At 56.8% G+C, this 22,606-nt stretch overlaps 1 protein-coding gene across 7 annotated transcripts in view; it reads left to right on the top strand.

Annotated features, from left to right (window-relative positions):
- The first annotated feature begins 7,711 nt into the window (after window positions 1–7,711).
- TSPOAP1 (TSPO associated protein 1) overlaps window positions 7,712–22,606 on the top strand; it is a 62,553-nt gene continuing 47,658 nt past the window's right edge. For all 7 annotated transcript variants that reach the window (XM_027668982.1, XM_027668983.1, XM_027668984.1 and 4 more), the window contains exons 1-3: window positions 7,712–8,089; window positions 20,075–20,182; window positions 21,651–21,779. In XM_027668982.1, coding sequence (XP_027524783.1) covers window positions 7,802–8,089; window positions 20,075–20,182; window positions 21,651–21,779 — 525 coding nt within the window. In that variant the 5' untranslated portion in view covers window positions 7,712–7,801. The remainder of the gene's footprint in view (window positions 8,090–20,074; window positions 20,183–21,650; window positions 21,780–22,606) is intronic.

Genomic DNA, 22,606 nt, shown 5'->3' on the forward strand with positions numbered 1-22,606 from the left:
GACCCTTTGGGGACATCACCAATGGCAATTCCATTTCCCTGTTGAATTTCTCAGGGATGGAGATGGGCACAGGGCCAGCAAAGGGTGGGAGACAGGGCAGCCCTTGGGGGCCGAGGCACAGGGATGGGGCCATTTGGCTGGTGGATGAGCTCATCCAGCCACTTATGTTTGTTTTTTTTCACCTAAACTCTTCCAGCAGTTCAACCTGTTTGAAAGGTTTTCCCAACCAATTCCCTCTCTGCCCTTCTACCTGTTGCCATCAGCACATGTGCTGCTCGAGTCAAATCACTTCTGACTGTGCTGCTGCTCAGTTATTTTTGACTTTGCTCTCCCCCTGCCTCCTGGAAACCTCCCCAGTACAGGGTTTTTTTGTACATTTCCGTCCAGATTATCAATGGTGAGAGTGAACCACGTTGACCCAAAAAGGAGCCTTTTGCAGAGGCACATGAAAACCAGTGCAGGGACAGACCCGGTCCCATTTATGGTCACTTTGGGGGATTTGGTGTGTAGCTTTTGATCTGGTTTAATGGTGGCCTTCCCCTGGCACCGGGACAGGGAGGTGCTGGCCGTGCAAAATCCCCCTGGTGCATGTCCCGGCTCCATCCCTGGTGCTGTCAGGTTGTTGTGATCTGGGTGTGCAAACCTCCAAAAACCCAGCTTTCGGTTTTTCTCCAGGGGCTTCACATCCCTGGGAGGCTGCAAACAGGAGAAGTTTGGCCTTGCAGAGAGCCCTGAGTGGGTGAGAAGCTCCAGGAGTTCTCTTGGACAACACGTTTCCTACAGAGCAGGTTCAGGGCCCACACTTGCCTCACCCCTACAACCAGGCAGCCCCTGAACCCTGCAGACCCCCTCCACGGGCTACTGGACTCTCTGTGGGCAGGACCACCTTGCTCCCACGCAGGTCCCACCACCAGGACGTGGCGAGGGGCCACGGTGGAGCTGTGGGGCCACAGTGGAGCCGTGGGGCCACAGTGGAGCCATGGGACCACGCTGGCCCCACACGTCCGTGGGAGGTGAATTCGGTTATTGTCACCCTGTGAAAACACCTTTTTTTTTTTCCCCCCCTTTCTTTTTTCTCTCTTTTTTTTTTGCACAAACATGTTTGTCGCCGTCAGCAGCAAAGCCCAGGAGAGCGTAACCGGCCCCCGGTGCTTCCTGGCTGCGCGGCTGTGCCGGCTGCGGTCGGGCTGCGGGGCGGCGCTGGGTGGGACCTGCACCGTTATCTCCCCAGCAGCTCCGGCTCTTCCTGTGGTCGTGGCCACGTGGGCAGGATGGGGTTAAAAGCAGCCCCGCTCCCCGCAGGGCCCCATTGCTCCCCGGCAGCCACCGGCACCCCACGCAGCACCCACCACACCGGCACCCAGCGCGGGCCACCAACACCCAGCGCAGGCCACCAACACCCAGCGCGGGCCATCAGCACCCAGCACGGGCCACCAGCGCCAGAGCGGGCCATCAGCACCCAGAACGGGCCACCAGCACACGTGGTGGGTCACCAGCACCCAGCATGGGCCATCGGCACCCAGCGAAGGCCACCACGCCCTGACCCGGTAATGGGGGACCCATCGAGGCGCCCGCGTGGTGCTGGTGGAGCACTGTGGGGTCTCCCGGGGTGCCGGCGGCCCTGATCCTGCCATGAGGGGGCTGTGGGTGCTGGGGGCCGATGGCAGGTAAGGGGGTACCCCCAGTCCCCGCTGTGGGGGGAGGAGGTGCCGCGCTGGCGGGAGGGCGGAGGCGGGAAGTTCCCGAAGCAGAAGTGACACCCAAGGGGGTTTTCGGTGGCAGCAGAAGCGGGACCGGGTGGATGTGGAGGCTGGAGTGGAAGGTGAGGTGTGGCTGTAGGGGCTGGGGTCTGGTGGGCTTGATCATGGGGGCCTCCAAGTGACCCCCAACACATGGCCCCAAGGGCTATGGGGGCACCCAAATGGTCTCCACGGGGCTGGCAGATGGGGCAAGAGGGGGGTCCCAAGGGGAGCTCCAGGATGTGGAGCTCCTGTGGCCTCAGGGGAAGGAGAATGGGGCAAAGGGGTCTTCAGTAAAGGATAGAGGGATGAGGGGCGGTCCCCATGGGGACATTTCAAGGGTGACAGGATTGGGGATTGCCACAGGATCTCCACCAAGGGGACAAGAAGAGAGTCTTCTGAGACCAGAGTGTTGCTTAGGTGGGGTCTCCACCATGGGCTCCCCACCCTGGGGACAAGGCAAAGGAGCCTTTGACCACGGTGGTATTTAAGTGAGGTGCCCTCATGGGGACATGGCAAGGAGGGGCCTCTGTGGTGCAGATGGGATCTGAGGGACAAAGATGGAGTTTAAGGTGGGATCTCACCCTTGGGGTCCGGTCAAGGGGGTCCTCTGACAGCAGGATGGGGTTTGAAGGGCAATGATGGAGTTCAAGGTGGAACCTCCCACTGCAGGGAGAAGGCAAGGGGGTCTTTTGTGAATGGGAGAGGGTATGAGGTGGATGTCTCCCTGTGGGGGCAAAGCAAACACAGCCTCTGGTCCCAGGGTGATCAATGAGAGGGGGTGATGGGGCTTGACATGGGGCCCCCACCAGCAGGGACAAGGCAATTGGGTTCTCCGTGATCAGGATGGGGCCTGAGGTGGGGACCCTGCTCTGGGGACAAGTTGAAGTGGTCTCCTATGACCAGGATGGAGTCTTAGGTGGAGCCCCTCCTTGGGGGACAAGTGAAAGCTTACTCCTCTGACCAGGATGGATCTGATGCAGGGTCATTCCTTTGGGGATGAGTCAAAACTGTCCCCTGTGACCAGGATGGGGTATTAGGTGGCTTCCCTGCTTTGGGGACAAAGTGAGGACATCCCTTGCGCCTCAGAGAGGGCTCAAGGTGGGAGGATGTGGTATGAAGTAGGGTCTCCCTCGCGGCGAGGATGTCCCCTCTGCTCAGGACAGGGTTTCTGGGGAGACAAGGGAGGGCAAGGCAGGATCTCCCCGATGGGCAGGAGAATGTCCCTCAGGCTGGCACAGCTCTGTGAGGCAGGAGGTGACACTGCCAGAGGCTCTCTGTCCCCGGGGCAAGACCAGACCTGCAGTTTGCCTCCCTGGCCACGCTGGGGCTGGGCCATGTGGGGGTTGTGGGCGGTGGCCCCGCGCGGGCGGACGCGAACACGGCGCTGGAGCAGAGCGGCCACCGGACAGCGGCTGAGAGACAGTGCAGTCACCCATAAAGTAGAAAGCACTACTAAACAGCACTGCAGGGTGTAGTGTTTCCTACTTTATGGATGAGTGTACTGTGGGCTACGGAGAAGAGAAGCACCGCCACCACCACATGCCCGTCACGAGCTGCGCGCGCCCCGAGAGCAGAGGACGGGTCGTGCCCGGCTCACGGGAGGGGGTCCACGCTCAGCCACCCACCCTGTGAGCTCCACCACCCTCCCCAGGCTGCAGATGCTGCTTGTCCCTCCAGCACCTGGGGGGGACAGGGGCCACGTGGCCCAGTGGCCCAGCTGTGTGGCCAAGGGGCCCGTCCCGTCAGAGCTCACACCACGCTGGGAGCCCAGGTAGGCAGCAGAGCCTCCAATTCTTATTCTTTCCCCCCTCATCTTCACTTCCCACGTGGTGAAGCCTTGGGAAGAGCTGGGCAGTGTCCCCACATGCAGTGGGGACAGGCACAGGAGGCAGAAGAGGGCTCCTGATCATTTCTGGGTTCAGCAGGGCGAGGGACTGCTAAATAAAACTCTTCTGGCATTGACTTTGTGGATTTTTGTATTCAGTTCTTGGGAAATGCAAAACTGGGGAAGAACTCCTTGCAGTGCCCAGGGCCACGTGCAGAGGGGGCATCCCAGTTTGCCCATTTTCAGAGCTCTGGGGACACCCTGGGGGGGTCATGGGTGGGGATAGGGGCTGGCAAACCTCAGCCCCTGAGAGCTGTGGTCAAAGGCCACATGGAGCCAAGAGACCCTCCTACAATCCCAGTCGCCCTCCAGCCACAAACCCCTGGCCTGTGTTTCCTGGGGGGTCCTAAAACCAACCCGGCTTCCAAGGATGCAGGAGAAGGGTTCCCTGTTCCCAAACATCAGCTCCCAAACCCCTCCAGGCACCTTCCCCCGTGGCTTTGTCTCTCCATCTCCTGCCTGTGGGAGAGAGCATCTGAAAATAGTAGAAAAAAAATACCAAAAATACACTTTTTTTTCCTTTTTTGAGCCCAAACGTCGGTGGAAAGTTTCCACATTTTGTATAACTTCTTGTGATGGTTTTGGGATCATTTTGGGGGGGTTTTACTGAGTCTGTGGTAGTTTTTTTTCCTTTTGCCCCCTCCCTGGGCTGGCCAGAAAGGACAGGGATGTTTTACTTCTCCTCACTGTCCCAGCTTTCCCACGTTCCGTGGGTTTGTGGCTGTTCAAAGGGGATGTGGAAGGGGAAAAAAAAAAAATCAAATCAAAACTGTCGTCATGGTCACAAGGAGAGAAGTTTTTAAACAGCAAAAATGAAGAAGGGCTAAAAAAAAAAACCCCAAGCAGCCAGAGCTCAACGCCCCGAGCAGCTTTCGGTTTCCGAGCTCTGGGAGGGAAAAGCAAGTTCAAGCTTTTAATACGCAAAAGTTTTGAAAAATTCACCTCCTAATAATGAATGTTCAAGTATTAGGAAAGGTAAATACCCAGTGTTCATGACCAAGGATTATTGTGGTTATGTATTACAGCTACTCAGTGGTGACTGCTTGGGGAGACTTGGGGAACGTGGTTCTTGCTGAGAGCAGCAAAACAGAAACTGCTACTTTTTTCCTATTTAAAAAGAACACCACAAACCCTCCATTTTTTAGTGCCCTCCCTCCACCCGAAGGCGTTTCAGCAGGTTCCCATAAAGGCACATGTACTGCCCATACTGGGGTGAGCTCCTGCTCTCCAAAGGACCTGGGCACTTTCATCTGGGTCCTGGTTGATGCTGGACCTGCTCCAGGACACATCGGAGCAACCCCCTGACCTCAGGGTGGGTGTAGGAATCATGGAATCATAGAATCAAAGGGGTTGGAAAAGACCTCTGAGATCAAGTCCAACCCTTGCTCCAACCCCACTGTGGTTCCCAGCCCATGGCACTGATGCCACATCCAGTCTCACCTTCAACACCTCCAGGGATGGAGAATCCACCCCCTCCCTGGGCAGCCCATTCCAATGGCTGATCAATCTCTCTGTAAAAAATCTCTTCCTAATATCCAACCTAAACCTCCCCTGGCGCAGCTTTAGACCGAGCCTGTAGCTGGCTGCTACAGCATGTCCCAGAGGAGACAAATGTGTTGGAGCCGGGGTTCAGAGGAAGGTTCTGAGGAGGGTTTGGAGGAAGGTTTGGAGGAGTGCTCTGAGGAGGGTTCAGAGGAGGGTTCTGAGGAGGGTTCAGAGGAGGGCTCTGAGGAGGGTTCTGAGGGGACCGTGCTCCCCGCAGCCATGAGATCTTATCAGGGAGCACTTCCCATCCTGCCTCTCGCCTCCTGCTAACGAAACCTGCCTGTTCTGTCTTGTCAGGGAGCTGAGCAGTGCCTGGGCCTCCTTCCACACTCGTGCAGCACCTGCAGATCCTGCCTGGTGCCTCCCCTGGGGGAAACATTTGTGGGCAGGAACCGGGGGGATTCCAGTGGTGGGATCTATCCTGACCTGTTCCTGGAGCAGAAGGAGTCACTTAAACTGGTGGTTTGAAGGTAAATGAGACTAGAAAACACAGGAAGGTGGGATCAGTTGTCTGGAATCTCCCCTCTGGTCTGTTGGCTGCATCCACTGCTCATCACCAGCTTGGGGCTTCCCCCCACCACACACATGCACTCCTTAGGAATGGGCAGCCCGGAGATCTGGGATTTGGGTGGGATGGCAGAGTCCTGCTAAGAGAGGTGAGACTGCGTGGTGTGGTGGTAACTCCCCACATCACAGGACCCATCTGAGTGGGTCATCTACACCCTTCACAGCCAGCAGTGAATTGAATATCTGGGTGGTGGCTTGCCTGTGCTGCCTGGGCTCAGGCAGAGGTGACACTTGGCCCATGGCATCTAGTTCAAGAGGTGACACATCTGCACAGGACACATCTGGATGTGCTGATGAAGCTGCTCAAAGGAGGTGCACACAAAGAGGTGTCTGAAAGAGGTATCAAAGACCCCCCCCCAGGGTACCTCCCCTGGGTCAAGTGGCCCCAGACAGGTTCTCCTGGTGACTCCACGTCCATGGAGGGAGCAGCACATGTGAGATGCCAAATGTCACCCTCACCCTGCAGGAGAGGGACACCAGCAGTGGGACTGGGAGCTGTTGCCACACACAAGGACGTGGGGAGGCAGGACCTGTCCCCAGTTGCTCAGGGGTTCAGGGATCATCAAACCCTCTTGGGCTTGGGATCAGCAAGTCTTGCTCTGCAGTGGGTCAAGCTTTGAACAGGGCTGAGGAGCAGGGGACAGACAGAGGTCCCCCAGGGTGGCCCACTGGCTTTCCCCTGAGCATCACGAACGCTGACCAGCCTGATGGATGATGTGATCTTCATCAAAGACACAGCCAGGCAGGGAGGAGGCAGAGACAGAGCACGTCAGCCCGCTCTGTGTGCTCAGAGATGGCAGTGCCCGCTTTGCTGGAGCGTTATGCTGCTAACTCCTGTCTCCCTGGATCAGATCAGCCCCCCAGCCCTCCCTCCCTGCCCACACCACCCTCTGCCTCTTGTCCTGCTCATCCTGCAGGCAGGGTCCAGCAGCTTTCAGCAGAGGGTTGTTTCCAGCACAGTGTCAGTGAGGGGCTGAGGTTCAGCTCACACAGAGGGAAGGTGTGTGAACATCCCCAGGGCAGAGCTGGGCATCCCCAGGGCAGAGCTGGGTATGACCAGGGCAGACCCAGGAGTCCTGGGGCAGACCCAGGTATCCCTGGGGCAGAGCTGGGCATCCATGAGGCAGAGATGGGTATGACCAGGGCGGAGCCGGACATTGCTGGGGCAGAGTTGGGTGTCCCTGGGGCAGAGCTGGGCATCCCCGAGGCAGAGACAGGTATCCCCGGGGCAGAGACACGTATCCCCGGGGCAGAGCCAGGAGTCCTGGGGCACAGCTGGGCATCCTGGGGCACAGCTGGGCATTGCTGGGGCAGAGATGGGCATCCTGGGGCAGAGCTGAGCATCCGCGGGACAAAGTCAGGCATCCCGGGGGCAGAGCCGGGTATCCCTGAAGCAGAGACATCCTGGGGCAGAGCTGAGCATCCCCGGGGCAGAGCCGAGCAGGGGCTGGGGCCGATGCTGTACCAAACCCCGATGCCGGCGGGGTGCGGGGGGGGATGCTGCGGTGCGGGGGGATGCGGGATCGGCCCGTCCGCCCCCCCCCCCCGCCGCCGCCTCATCAATAGGCACCAGACCCCGCTCCCGCAGCGTTGCCGTGGAAACCGGCGCAGCCGCCGCCATTGGCGGCCCGGGGCGCGGCGCGGCCCCCCCGGGGCCCGGCCCGGCTCCGTATTGATGACTCGGCAGCGGCTGCGGCGGGGGCTGCCCGGGCTGAGGGGCTGCCAGCTCCCCCGGCCCCTCCGCCACGTCATGGGGCCGGGGGCGGCGGTGGGCTGAGGGCGGCGGGAGCAGCGACCGCACAGGGCTGCGGGGACCGAGCCATTCCCGGTGCGGGACCGAGCCAGCCCCGGTGCGGGACCGAGCCAGCCCCGGTGCGGGACCGAGCCAGCCCCGGTGCGGGGATGCTGCTGCTGCCGCCGGCCCCGGCCCCGGCGCGGGGGAGCGCGGCCCGGGCTGCTCCCAGCGCCGCCGCCGCTGTGATGCCCTCGGCTCTCCCGTGCCGGCTCCCGGAGCCCCGCGGAGCCCTGCCCGGAGCGGAGTGAGCCCAGCGCTGCCCCAGCCATGCAGGAGCCGGAGCGGGGGGTGCCCAGCGCTGCCCCCGCCGCGGGCGATGCCGCCCCCGCCGCCCCCGCCTGCCCGGACCTGGACACGCGTGACGGCGCGGGGGGTGACACGGACACGGTCGGCTGCCGGCTTCCCACGGGATCGGAGCGGGACGGAGCGCCCCAGCCCCAGGAGGAGTCCCCCGGGACCCCCCACGTTCCCCCGCCGGACCCGCAGCGGGTTCACTCCGCACCGGAGCTCGTCAGGCCGCTGCGAGCGATGGAGCGGACGGACAGACCCCCCCAGGTAAGGCGGGGGTGGCGGTGCGTTGGCTCATTTTGGGGCAAGAGGCGTCGAGGCACCGCGGGGACGTTGCCTCGGTACGAGACGGGCACGGGCAATGGGTGCGCTGGGCTGCGGCTGAGCCACCCCCAAAACCTTCCCCGTGGGCTGGGAGCTGCCACAGCCGCTGCCGCGCACCCCAGGAGAGAAAGAGCTGCTGCCTCCGCTGCCCTTCCACAGGGATTTCCAGCTGCCTGGAAGGCGCTGGAGCTGGTGCGGGGTCTCGCTGAGCCCACCCGGAGCAGACACAGCCGCTGCACCAGCCCAGGCTGAGCCGTCCCTGCGGCATCTCCTCGCTCCGGCAGCATCAAGGGCTCTGCAGGTCGTGGCAGGGACATGATTTACTCGCTGTCACCCCCTTCCAAAATATCCCCTCTCCACTCCGGGGAGCCCCGGAGGGCTTCGGGCACCTGCACTGCAGGGGGAACCTGCCCCTGAAGACAGCCTTGGGCACCTCGGGGCAGTGCAGGGTCAGCCCCTTGCAGCATCTCCCTAAAGACAGCCCAAACAGCTCCTCAGGGTCTCACCTCCTCCATCCAGGTCACAAAAGTTCACCAGCTCACCCTGCTCAGGACAGCTTGCCCTTGTTTCCCGTGGGGAACAGCAGCCATCTCCCTGGGGTCCCCTGGAATCTGGGGGTGCTCTTAAACAGGAGAGAAATCAGCTTTTGGCCTTCAGGAGGGAGAAGGGCTGAGCAGAGCTGGCTGGGGTTTAGCAGGAGGGTTTTGAGCAGGCTGTGCTGTGCAGCTGAGCCCAGCTGGAGCTGCCTGCGGGAGAAAGGGTGCCGCTGGAAACACATCAAGGGACAACAGGATTTCAGTCCAGCACAGTTTCCTATGGGTCTGTTTTGAAGGGCTGTTTATTGTGATGCTTAGGGAAAGGCCACACTGAACCAGGCACCCTTGGGCTGCCTCTGACCCCAGCCCTGGCTGTGCCAGGAGCACCCCAGCTGAAAAACGGGGCTGCAGAATGGGAAGGATTTCTGCTCCCTCCCCTCTTTTGTATCCCGGGAGTCAAATTGGTTGTGCCAGACTTACTGTCTTCAGGGAATCCCAGAATGGTTTGGGTTGGAAGGGACCTTCAAGATCATCTGCTTCCACTTCCTGCCATGGGCAGGGACAACTTCCACTAGACCAGGTTGCTCCAAGCCCTGTCCAACCCAGCCTAGGACACTCCTTCAGGAGAGTCAGAATAGGTACTGTGTCCTGGTGGGAGCCTGGGTGGGAAGGCTGGGAGTGGCAGAGGGGCAGGTGGCTGGTTCAGAGGGGTGTTTGTGGGTGCTCCAGCAGCTGAACAGCACCTTTGGGGAGGGGGCTGTGGACCAGCTCTAGATGATCCTCGCAGTGAGTCCCCCATGATCCAGCTCTGCATCCAGGGGTGGTGGAGGAGGGGGTGAGGACCCCGTTTGGTGTCTCTGGTGGTGACTGCTGAGCACCTGCCATCCAGTTTGCCTTGGTCCTTGGGCTGCTTTGAGTGTTTCCCGTGATCCTGGAGGCTCCTGGCTGGGTGGGTGACTCCAATTTCCCTTCCCAGTCCCATGGGGTTGTGGCAGCACTGTGGTAGTGCCATCATAGTCCATGGTGGCACTGGTGGTGCTGGGGTGGTGCTGCTGGACCTGGTGTCACTCTGCTGTGTCGTGGCAGTGCCGCAGTGGCACCGTGGTGGTGCTGGTGGTACCGTGGCAGTACCATCCTTAACACTGCTGTTGATCCCCAGAAAGGTTACCTTGTCTTTTCCTCGAAAAAAATAAATAAATCCAGCAGTTCTTCCTGGAGCCCAGTGGCTTTAGGGGTGGGAAAGGCTTCCAGCCATAGCAGAGCAAGGGCTGGTGCTGCTGGGCTGTGGAGCCACATCCTCAAATCCACTTCCTAGGGAACGAGGAGCTCACACAGCTGGGAGGGGGGGGTCTCACACAGCTCCCCTTCAAAGCACAGCTCCCCCTGGCCAGGTGGGGACATGCACTGTGTGTCCTGCTGCTGGAGCTGGGCTTCCTTTAGGGCATTTGTCCTTGGGATGTCAGAGCTGCACTCTGTGAACAGGACAGCTGCCTCCAGGGAGAAATCTCCTGGTGTGGGGAAGAGCCTCCTGAGGGCTCGTGGCTGACAGAGCTCATTAAAGATGTTGATTTTATGATGGAGCTCCTGCCGTGTGTCCCCGGCCTCCGCCACTGCTGCTCTGCCATTCCCTCAGGGACAGACCATGGATAGACATTAAGGCTGTCTGGAGGTCAAGTTAATCTTGGTTTTCTTGCTTGGGTCCCTCCTGAGTGCAGAGGGTGGAGAGCTCTTGCCCTTCTTCCCTTTGGGAGCTGGAAAGGGAACTCTGGAGTTAGAGAGGTGGGTTGGGGACACTCCTGGAACCTCCCATCCAGCCCCTGCTCCCAGCAGGCTCCAGAGCTGGAAGAGGTTGATCATATCCTGACAAGGCAAGTGTTGAGTATCTCCAAGGGCTGGGATTGCACCACCTCTCTTACCCTGTCCCAAGGTTGCAGCATTCCCATGGAGAGGAATGTTCTGCATAGGTCTGCTGGGAGTTTTCCTTGTTGAAGCTTGTGCCCACATCTTCCCATCCATTTTCCACATGCCCCTGCATCCTCTAAGGCAGGGCAGGGTTTCCCAGCTCCTCAGCAGAGCAGTGTGTCCCACCATGGCACCACTGGAAGCCTTCTGGGGACTGTCACAAGTGTATCCTTGTCCTGTCGCTCTGGTCCTGCTCTCCAAAATTTCTGTGTGGACACAGAAGATAAGAAATTACTTTCCTGCTGAGAATCTCCAGGCACTGCAGGGGTAGGATCCCAATCCAAATAATGAATAACAGAGAAGGAGAAAAACGTTGTGTGTGTAGGAAGAACGGGGTTACAGTGGCACAGATACAGTCTGGCTGGAAATTGGAAAGTTCCCAGAATGCTGTCAGATGGATTTTAGAGCACTTCCCACAAGAGCTCAGCTGCCTCCATCTCCTATGGGATGCTGCTCCAGTGGGATTTGCCCTGGCCCTGGAAAACTTGGGGTGGTCCAGGAGTGGGTCACTGAAGGAATGTTGCATTCCCTCTTGGCTCGTTGGAGGAGGGGAGAGCAGCAAGGTCATTCACTTTCTGCATATTCCCTGCATCTTCCCTTCCAGGATTACTCATCTCCACAGCCTTTCCAGCCCCACTCATGGAAGGGATGAGCTCAGCTGCTGACCACATCCCTGTTCCCATCCCAGGAACCACACGAGCAAGGGGCACACTTTGGGTGCTCTGATTTGGCTCTCATGGCTCCTTGTCGATCTCCAGAGGGTGCTTTGGATTTGCATTTCTTAAAAGCCAAGCCTCAGCTTCCCTTGAGGTCATGTGGAGCCGTGAATATTCCATAAATCCGTAAAACCCGACTGAAAATGCTTAAACCAAGGAGTCCTCCAGTGGGTAGGAATTTAAATATCCACAAAAAAACCTGTTGGTCCCAGTGGGGGTTAATAACACAAAGCACAGACATGGGAAGAATTATAAAATGCTGGTAAAGATCCTCCATGTCAAGCACTCAGGCCAAGCTGCATTTAATGATAAGCTCAGTGTCTTTTGCAGGAATCTGTGGCCTTTCAAGAGCTTCAAATTTTCCACTGGCAAAGCTGGAAAACTGTTAATTTAATGTCTGAGGGTGTGTAGAGCTGCACCCTTGGCCAGGAAGGGTAGGTCAGCAGAATAAAAGATGCCAGTGGGACAAGAAGATCTCAGGCAACGGAGCCAGTTCTTGCTGTACAGACCATTTCCTGCAATCTCAATTAGAAGATTGTGTTCTATCTTGCTAAAAACCTGAGTAAATTAATTTTTCTTGGCTTGGCAGTGCTCAGCCTCATGCAAATGCCTTAGTGCTGTTTGCTGCAGGACTGTGGATGCACAGCCACCCTCAGGTGTCTGCCTGCCAGGAAGAGCCAGGAATGAATGGAAAACAAGGCAAAGTGAGGCTGTGAAGGGGAAGGTGATGCTCATTTTGGCTCTTTTACTAATTAAGCTCATGCTCTCTGTGCAAAGACACGTCCAAATGGCTTGGCCAGGGATGTGGAGGATCAGGGACATCAGCCTTTCCCTCCTCACCGTGTCCTTGGCTCCTCTGGGCTGCTGGATTTGGGACAGGGCTGTCCCACCATGCTGGTGTTGTTCATCACCACACTGTGATCCTTCACCCCAGAATCCTTCTCATTTCACCCTCTGGATGTTTTGAGGGGACTCACCAATGTCTTGGCTCCCTGGGGTCCTCTGGCTGTAACGTTCCTTCCTGCTGGAGTAACGTGAAGTGAAATGGCACATGCAGTGCTGCAGCCTTGTTGCCCTCCTCCTGCTGTGAGTGCAGGCCTTCTGCACCCCAGCCATCTGCTCAGAGTTCTGGGAAAACACCCTTTGGAGCATCAGTTGGTATGTTTGCTGCTGCTCCTGCCACTCACGTTTCCTTATGGATCACTGAGCAGCACCTCTGGCTCTGTGAGGGGGTGCAAGGGGATGATTTTCCCCTTTATCTCTTGTTAAAGCTGTTGTAGATTTGGGGCTTCTCAGTCCAGCACAAAATCCTACAAATATCCCAAGTGAGTTCTTGCTTTACCAAGAGGGGCAAGGAACTGATTGTGACACAGACTCCTGGAATGGTTTGGGTTGGAAGGGACCTTAAAGCCCATCTCGTTCCACCCCCTGCCATGGGCAGGGACACCTTCCACTAGCCCAGGTTGCTCCAAGCCCTGTCCAACCTGGCCTTGGACACCTCCAGGGATGGGGCAGCCACAGCTTCTCTGTGCCAGGGCCTCACCACCCTCACAGGGAAGAATTCCTTCCTAATATCTAATCATGCCAAAGCCTGGGAACTAGAGCAGGTTTTAAGCCAATGAGACCCAAAAGTAAAGGTGCTCTTGGGCCCCTGGGAAACTTCAAGTGATTTGGAAAACAGGAAGAGGTGGAGGAGAACTGCAGAGCAGATTTCTGGGGGAAAAAATTGCTGTGCACACCAAATCTGCCCCTCCAGCTCCCTGATGTACCCTCCAAGGTGGAAGAGCACTTTTGCCTCTCCAGAGCTGAATGTGGTGGGGAATCCAGTCTTTCTGCTCAAAGAAAGGAGACCTGTGACCATGGATATTGCTGCTGGTGGGGAGTGACTTTCCAAACTGTGATCCTGTTAAAGGGCTGAGGCACTTCTGTATGGGCAGGGGATTTACTGAGCTGGAGCTCCGTGGCTTCCCAGGGTGAAGCCAGAAGTCTCACGCCTTCCTTGGGAGTGTTTCTTTGGATTAGAGTTTCTGTTACAAGAAAGACGAGATATCAGAGAACAATCACCCCCACTCCAGCCATCAAATACCAAACCTGGAAAGCACTCAATTTTATCATTCTTCCCCAGGGTTTTTGGGTTTTTTGGTTTTTTTTTTTTTGCATGCTCACAAAATAGAATTATCTGACACGTGGCATCCAAAACAAGTCCAGATGCTCCATAGAGACCTTGGGGTGGTCTGAGCCTGAGCCTGCAGTGCTGGGAGCTGCAGACTGACCTTTGCTCAGAGCTAAGCAACAAAAAGCCCCCAAAATATTTATAGGATGCCAATGCCCATGTTTTAGCTCAAATGATTGGCAATGTGCATGAGTACACAAGCAGCAGAGGTTGCAAAGTCTTTCTGTGTTTGCACTGAAGTTGTTCACACATTTTCTTCCCACATCTTCTACATTTTTGCTTTTTTTGTTGTTTTTTTTCCTTAGTGGAAATACCAATGCATGAGCTGCTTCTCTGCAGATTCAATGATGGGTGCTCAGCAGCACCCAGAATATTCTGCAGTTAGAGGGAAAAAAAAGGCAGCTTAGCTGTCTTGGCTTCTAAGTTTTACAACCAAGGCAGGTTTTATGGGGCACAGCCTGGCTTTCACACATTCCCAGGCTGGGCAGTGGAACACCAGCACCATCACTGTCCCCTGAGTGTGGTGGGGATGGAGCACAGTCCTGCTTTATCACAGCTTGGCCTAATCTTTCTGGAAGCTGATAAGAGACAAGAGACACTTGCACACTGATGTTAAAAGGGTGGTTGGTAGAACAGGCTTTGTACCTGCTTTTTGCCCTGCAAAACCTTTCTCACAAGGTGTGCAGGTGGGAAAGGCCCTGCAGGGGACACGGGGGTGCCCAGAGGTCACACAGTGACCCAAGGGCCGGAGGGTGATGTTGTACTTGAGGAGTGTTGCACAACCCCCTGCTGCAGGTTATCTGACGGATCAGCTGCAGTTTGTGGCCTCACACATCCTGGGATTGCAAAACAATTTGTGTTTGACACGGAGAGAGTTGGGTCACAGCTGGGCAAAGCCTGGCTGGGGCCACACACACCTTGTCAGGCCTCTGCTCCAGACAGGCAGTGTCCAGCTGGGAGCAGTTCCAGGTCTCTGTAGCACACAGGAGAGCAGGGCCAGGAGCAAACTGAGCACTGAGGAGACCAGGACTGTTCAGCCAGATGGGCACCTGCACCCTGAGCAGCACCTTTTCCCACTGGCTGCATCCCTGGGTTTCTCCAAGCCCTCCATTCCTCACAACTGCCTGCCCTGATTTCTCTCTAGCTGTGAGGGATGAAGAATCATGTGTGCAGCACCTCAGGAGCGGTTCAGAGCCACCTTCCCAGCAGCTGGGAGGAATTTCAGTGTCATTTTCTCTCATCTCCTTGCAAATCCTCCTGTCTCTTGGATTTGCTGGTAAAGGTGAGGAATTGTGCTGCATTGCATCCTGGACCCGGCTGCAGCCTTGGATTTTGGAGAGCTGATCCTCTGCCTGGAGAGCTTATTTTCCGCTCACATTCCTCCCTGCCTCAGTTTTGCAGGAACATTAATTTCTCCCTGGTTGGGGAGGCTGGAGAAGCTGAGCTCATCAAAGGACAGCGAGCCAGGGCCATCAGGGCACTGAGCGGATTTTCCTTCTCCTGGAATAGCTGGGTTTGTTTTCCTGGGATTCATAATGGTGCTTCCACAGAGGGTTTAAAGAGAGAGAGGACCTGAATTTGCGAGACTCCAATTTTAGCTGCATCTCATTTTAAAGGCCCTGTGAGGAGCATATGAAGAGCTGGCAGTGGTCAGAGGGTGTGCAGGAGAGAAAGCCTGGGGGAATGTAAAGAACAGCAAATATACAGTGACTGTTCCCCTGAATATTCCCCTCAATATCTTCCAATTCATGGCTCCAGCACTCCCCACGCCGGAGGCAGGATTTTTGAAGTTAATAGCCTTGGATGGATTTTTTCTTCCGTGAATTTGTGACACGGGGTGATAAAAATCAGATAAATGAGGAAATCACGGAAATAAGGGCAAGTAGTAGGCTGGGAGAGGGATGGGCAGCAGGAAAAAGTGCTGACTGATGGAAAGGGGAGCTGGCAACACGCGGGGCTGTGGGGAAGTGCCCTGAAGCCAACGGCAGAAGGGAGATGTTTGTGTCTGAAACCGGGAACTGGCGCAAAGTTCAGGGAGGGAGGAGAACGAGCGCAGTGGGACACAGGCTGCAAGGCAGGGGAGCGGCAGGATAACCACGGCCTCATCCCAGGGATGGCTCTTCCTTCTCCCATACCTCTGACAGCACTGTCCCTTTTCCCTCAGCAGGGATGGTCCTGCCCCTCGCTGTGCCGGCGGCGGGGTTGGCTCTGCTCACTGACCGAACAGGAGGTGATGCTATTTTTGTCTTGCTTTTGCCAGGCAGTGAGGGCACTGCAGAGGAGCAGCCTATGGAAAATAACTTTGTTCTGTGAGGTGGCCGATTCCCTTGAAACGGGCTGGAAGAGGAGCAAATGGATTGGCAATGACAGCCTTTCATTTCCAAGCGGGGAGGATTGAGAAGTTAAGGGAGCTAATTACCAGAGTCAGGTGGAACGAGCTGCTAAAGGGCTTTGACGTGGTGGAGGCTTGGTGACAATGATTTCAAATGAAGGAGAGGTGGTGGATTTAATATAGCCAGGATAGCAGGAAAGCCGGGATAACTTCACCCGGGAAGGTGTCTGCAGAGTGGGGGTTGGTGTTCAGAGATGGCTTTTGCAAAGCAAACCCAGCAGCTGGACCCGGCTGGGCTGCAGATGGGGAAGTCACTGCAGGGACACCCTGAAATTATGTGTGGTTTATTCCTCTTCAACTTGTGTGTGGTTTATTCCCCTTCAAATTGTGTGTGGTTTACACACCTTCAAATTGGGCATGGTTTAAAATTCAGCCACGAGCCCGCCTGTTTCCAAAGGCCACCTGAGACCTCCCGCTCACGGGGCCACCCTCCCTGTCTGGCTCTCCACGGGGATTTTAAAGCAAGGCTGGTTTTAGGCTTTGGCAGTTCCCCAGGGCTGGCAGGGGGAAGCCCCTGGGGCTGGGCTGTGCCAGGCTGTGCCCAAGCCGCATTGCAGAGCCGGGTTCAGGCAGCTCCTATCGTCCTCACCACGTGTGATTTACTGTCCCCCAACGGCCTCCTGCAAGTTTTCCGCAGGACTTTCAGGACTGTGCTGGATTTTGGCTGCTCCAGAGGGATTTTGCCTGCGTGACCCATTTAGCAGCCTGGCTGGGCACCTCTCCCTGCAAAAGCTGCTGCAGCTCTGCGTTGCTTTTTGAAGCTTTCAGGTGAAAAAGCAGCAGTTCTCTCGCAGCTGACATGCTGAGGGCTTCTCTTTGTTTGCTGTTCTCACGCATCCTGGAGAAACTGTATTTTGGGCTCTACCTGCCAAAAGAGGCGACAGATGTTGCCAATTCCCGTGTAACAGAGGCTTCAAAGCCATGTGCCTGCTGCTCTCCTCCCTCAGCATCCCTGCTGCTCTGCTCCTGCAGAAACTTTCCCCGTGGCCAAAGAACACGTCACTCAGGTTCATTTTTTTAGTGGCTGAGAATATTCCTGACCTGGGGGATGTGGCTGCCTGGAGACCCTCCCCGTGGTGTCAGCTCGGCCTCTGCTCACTGAAACCTCCCTGACCGAGGGATGTGCTTGGATTTCGGCTCTTGCTGACACTTTGAACACTTCATCAGGCTGAGTCACTCTGGGGGGAGCCTCTTGCCTCTCCTCCCTCCCCATCTCCTCCAGCTCCCCGGGAAAGGCGCCGCGGGAGCCCCGAGCGCGGCTGCGCCGTGCAGAGCGGGATCCTTGAGGAACAGCGGAGCAGTTCGGAAATTAAAAGCCATTTCATTATAGGAAATGAATGTTTAATGAGCGTGGGATGACGTCTAGACAGCCCCTCGGTTGCAGGCTCTGGGAGGAGGGCTCAGCTGACGCACCAGCACCAGCTCAGAGCCCAGGGGGAGGTTTGGCAGAGCTTTCCCGGGCGCTGAGGTCCCCGTGTGGGACAGACACCTTGGCACAGAAAGCAGCTCCTGCCTCCATGTCTTCTCGCTGCAGATGCCCCTCGTGCCTCTCTGGGCAGAGCCCCAAGGATCTGTGGCCACAGAGGGACGTGCTGGCAGGGGGAGGCTTGGCCGAGTGCCTGGCCCCAGCCTGGAGCACACAGCCACACTCCCCTGCTGCCTGGGGAATGGGAAAGCACATCCCAGCCTTTGCCATGTCATGGGTTCTGGAGTCGTGACACAAAACCTGGGCTGACCCGGGGACAGCCTGGCAGGGTGGGGGTGAGTACTTGTGAGCCTTTGGGTCCTGCCCAGATGAAGATGTTTTATGGCTACAGAAATGGGGGTTTAAATGCAGAAATTTGGATGTAGGTCCCCAAAAGACCCCCCTGCCATGCTGGAAATGCTGACTGTCCTCTGCAGAAGCTCTGTGCTGCCGATGTCAGAGGTCCTGGCTGCCTGGTGGGGAGAGGCAGGAGCACATCAGCTCCTCCAGGAGAGCTCTCCAGCTCCCATCCCAGGCACAGAGGCCGCTGGCTCAGTGTGCTCACGCTGGCTCAGTGCAAGCAACCACAGACATGAATTCTGAGGCCTCTTGGCAGGGGCAAGGAGGTGGAAATAATGCCCTTTGACTTCTTCCCCGGGGCTGCCTGCTTGGCTCCAGGGACGGTAGCAGGGAACGAGTCCAAGGCGCTGCCACGCACGGCACAGGAGGTGCTGGTGGGACCCCCCTCCCCGGGCACCCACCCTGCTCTGTCCCCCCTTTAGCACCAGCAGTGTCCCCTGCATGGATTCCCAGCCTGAAAAAGTGCTTTGATGTTCCTGGAGCTGGTGATGGGGGAATTGCTCCCTAGGACACCTCACTGTCCCTGTAAAGCTGCAGGGATGGGATTAATGCCACAGTATCTGGTGCTGGGCACAGAGCTGTGCACAGGGCTCCCAGGGGAGCTTCTTGGCATTGCCAGGATGCTGAGCTTTGGGAAGCTCCTTGGTTCCTGGGCCTACCCTGACCACCCCTGAGAACAGCCCCGAGTTGTTGGAGGTGTGATGTCCCCAGGAATGGTGGCAGTAATGGCACCTTTGTGCCCAGGGGAGAAAAATCCCACATGTGTAGAGGAGTACAGTCTCTCTCCATGGGACATTTCACTCCAGCTTTCTCAAACACTGGGATTTCTGCAGCGTGGACACCTACAAACCACTGTGCCAACAGCCTCTGCCTACAAACCACTCTGCTCATGGCACGTCACATCCTGGTGTCTCAGGGGGTTGGTGGGACCTGGGGACACCACCTGAGGCTGATGGGGAGGGCTGGGTGTCATCTTCTGAGGGCTTGTTTTTGTTTTCAGCCTCCTTCAGTTGTCTTTTCCCTCCCTGCTTTGCCAAGGCATTTCCATATGGGTGTGGGAGCTTGGGAGAGCCACGGGCCGAGGGATTGGGGGTGGACTTTGTGGAACTGGTCTCCTGCTATGTTTATCCAATGGACATGATTGAGAAACCAAAATATAGCATTGTCCAAAAGCATCATGAATTTTACCCAGCCTCACACCTCCTAGAGCTGGGTCCCTGCCTGAGTTCTTGCTCCCCAGAAAGCTTGGGCGACATTTTTTTGGGATGTTTCCCTCACAGCCTCTGTGCACTGGGGAGGTCATGGCCCTTCTGCAGAGTCTTGTTGGGCACTGGGAGCAGGTCCTGCAAGACCTGCCTGGCTGCTGGGAAAACATCTGGCTGGATCCTGCCGAGACACACACGGGGTGCTGCTGCCATATGGCAGCTGTGAGGCAACAGCTCTGCTCCGAGCTTTGCTAACGCACAGAAATCCTGCCTGGGAGCCCGTGCTGAGCTGCTCTGGGCAGGAAGCAGTAACCACAGAACTATATATACAGCTCCCAGCAGAGCTGCTGCTGCTGCTGCTTTTGATGTGACAAAACGAAGTTGGTGTTTTGCAAAAAAAAAATCCGTCGTGTCGCCTTCTTCCGGAGCTGACACGGAGAGGGCAGAGCTGGGGCTGGCTCCTGGGTGGGCTCCAGCAGGAGAGCTGGGATGGGGAAGTGGGTGAGGAGGTCTGGTCACCTCCAAAACCCACGTGGTGCTGGAGGCCACGGGGTCCCTGAGCCGTGGGGAGCAGCCACGTGTTGGAGTGTCAGGGGCTGTGCTCTGCCCCCCAGCTCCTGCCAGGGTTTCACTGAGCCAGTTTGGATGGTGCCAGGGCTGAGGATTCCAGGAGGGTCTGGGCTTTTTCCCTGGGTGGAAGTTGAATGCATGGAGATGGCAAATGTCACCCACAGGGGATGAAGCCTGGCCCCAAAGGCCAGTTGTCCCCCAGAGGACATGTAGCCCCCCATCTCCTGAAATCAGCCCCCAGATCCCACCGTGCCCCTTTGCTGCCTGCACCCCGACCCTGCCAGCCCCCCAGGCAGCCGAGCTGGGCTGGGCATGAGGCTGGGACCCCTCTGCCCCTGCCCTTGGCAGGTGAAGCTCTAAGGTTCAACAATCTGTGCCTCAGGCAGGTGAAGCCCTGCAGACCTGCAGGACCTGTGGTCTGTGCCTTGGGCAGGTGAAGCTGTGAGGTGCTGCAGGACCCCTTCCTGGGTAGGTGAAGCTCTGAGGACCTGCAGGACCCCTTCCTGGGCAGGTGAAGCCCTGCTGTGCCTCTCCTGTGCTGTTTTGCAGAGCGGGGCTGACTACGGCTTCCTCGTGAGCCAGAACACGAAGCTCCTGAGTGCCCTGGAGGACCTGCAGCACCGCTGCTCCAGCCTGGCCGAGGAGAACAGCCTGCTGGTGAGCAGAGGGCACATCCTGCACCCTGGCTGGGTGCTGGCATGGGATGCTCCACAGGGAGGGAGTCCTGGCCAGGGCGAGCTGCTGTCTGCTGCCAATTCCAAGAGATGTCACACATGGGATCATCTGGGCAGGGCCGGAGGGGACAGGGGCTCTGGGTGCTCTGGGTGCCATCACACTGCATCCATCAGCTTGAGCTGGACCCCTTCCTCGAGCTGCAGAGCAGAGCCGGGCAAGGGAGGGGAAGTTGCCCTTATTTCCTCTTTAACTATATTTGATTCTATGAAAAGCAGAAACACTGATTCACTCGGCTTGGTCTCGGCGTGACAGTGCAGCACTGCCCCCTGCTCCCATGGGAGCTCAGCACCCCGATCCTCCCCAGCTGCACCCCGGCACCCAACACCAAGCCAGGCTGCCACAGCAGCCTTCTGCCCTTTTCTGCCCTGTTCCCCCATCCCTGGCTCTCCAGGCCCATCAGGAAGCACAAAGAGGGGATATTCCCCTCCCAAATCCTCCCTGAAGAGCATCACCCCTTGCCCAGCCCCGCAGTGTGGGGATGCAGCCACCCTGGGCCCCTGCAAATTTGATTGCTCAGCATTTCAGATTTCTATCACCACATTCAAAATGCATATTGTAGATAAATTTCTTACAGTAAAAGCATAAATTCCACGTGGCCTGCACCCCGGGGTTACCCCTTATCAGTCCTCTGGGTTTTAGCGAAGCACGAACGTGTGACCTCTCATCAAATTGGACTCTCAAAAACCAGTCTCAGCCTTACAGCTGAGCCGCCCTTGGTGGGGTCTCACAGGGGTAGGGAGGGAAATAATCATGAGCCTCAGCTGACCTGACATTTCTGCTGATGTGAAAAGACAGCACAACACATCTGGGTCCGACCTTGGGAGAAGGAGCCGTCGGCAAGAGGCGGCTCATTGGAATGGACAGATAACAAATAAAAGGGGATTAAGAGCGAACAGAATCAATAGGGAGAAAAAGGAAATTTGCTTTGCAAATATCATAAAGTCCTTTGTCGCTTCCTCCGAAGCTCGTGCTTTGGTGTCAGGAGAGAAAAGACACGGATAAGCTTGTCCTGGTGGTGCAGTACAAATCCACAGGGATGTGCTGAGTCCTGTAAACCTGGGGAAATAAACTGGGAAGACTTTGGAGGAGAAAGCCCCAAAGGGTGGGAGGCCAGGGTACACTGATGCTGGAGACATGTTGAGTCCTGGCAGAGCCTGCAACGAACATGTTGTGGATGGGGAGCGACCACATGGGATGGTCTGGGGATCTCATAGGGAGCAAGAGGTCACATAAACAGAAATAGCAGGAAAACCTAAATTTCAGTGACTGGAGCAGCAACAACAGCAAAGGTGTTCAATGGTTTGGGTAGTTCTAGAACAGGTCGAGCAGGACCAGGGACATTGGCTCCTGATCAGGGGCTTCACCTCCAGCTTCTTTTTCTGTTCTGCAGCGCAGGAGCTGCTTCCCCCAGACGGAGGAGAAGGTGAAGCACCTGAAGAGGAAGAACGCGGAGCTGGCGGTGATCGCCAAGCGCCTGGAGGAGAGAGCCCGGAAACTGCAGGAGGCAAACCTCAAAGTGGTGGGTGCTGGGACCTGCCCTGGCTGGGGAGCTGAGCTGGGACAGCACCTCACCACCAGGACCTTCTGTTTGCCACTTCCATCGAGCTAGAAAGGCCTTTTCTTTCCCTTTTTCTTAAACCTCCAGCAAACATGCTTTGCAAGAATCACCAAACCCAGCCATCACCAGCTGCTCTGCTCCTGCTCAGGGAGCTGCTTTGAGGAATTTCCTCCTGCTTGGTTTCTCCCCATAAGGTGATAGTTTAAGTTAATTAACGCGGCTTTCTCTGAAGTCATGAAAATAATTCATCTGACTTCACCAGAAAGAAACAGGAAGGATTTGAATAAGAAAAGGAGTGCGGTGAAGCAAAACAGGAAGGGGTGAGAGACAGCTCTGCCCCATCCACACCTCGCTCACAGGGCTGCACAAGCCACAGGGGTTTTGCTTTCTCCAACCTAACAGCAGCTTGTTGTGAAGCCTGTAGTGTTTGACACCTTGCAGGAGCAGCAAGTGTGGGATCTTGGGCACAAGTTCCTAAAGGGGGATTGCAGTGGAGGAAGGCAAAACCTTCCTTCTGTTGGAAGGAAAGCAGGGATTGTGATGGGGAATTCGAGCCCTCTAGGACAGAAAGGAGGAAGTGAAAGCTGTGTTGGAGGGAAGGTAGGGGGTTTTCCTGGCTCTCTGTCCCCAGGCACTGCACGGCCCGTCTGTCACGGGGTTTTGGTACTTGCAGGGCAACAGATGGACTTGTCAGACACTATGTTAAGAGAAACCATTTGATATACACCCAACAGCTCTGCAGCCCCCCCAGCACCTATACAAACACTGGTTTATTTGTTTCTTCAGTG

The sequence above is a fragment of the Corapipo altera genome, unplaced genomic scaffold (genome assembly GCF_003945725.1).
Source record: "Corapipo altera isolate COAL_440 unplaced genomic scaffold, ASM394572v1 187, whole genome shotgun sequence".
In the NCBI taxonomy this organism is placed as follows: Eukaryota; Metazoa; Chordata; class Aves; order Passeriformes; family Pipridae; genus Corapipo; species Corapipo altera.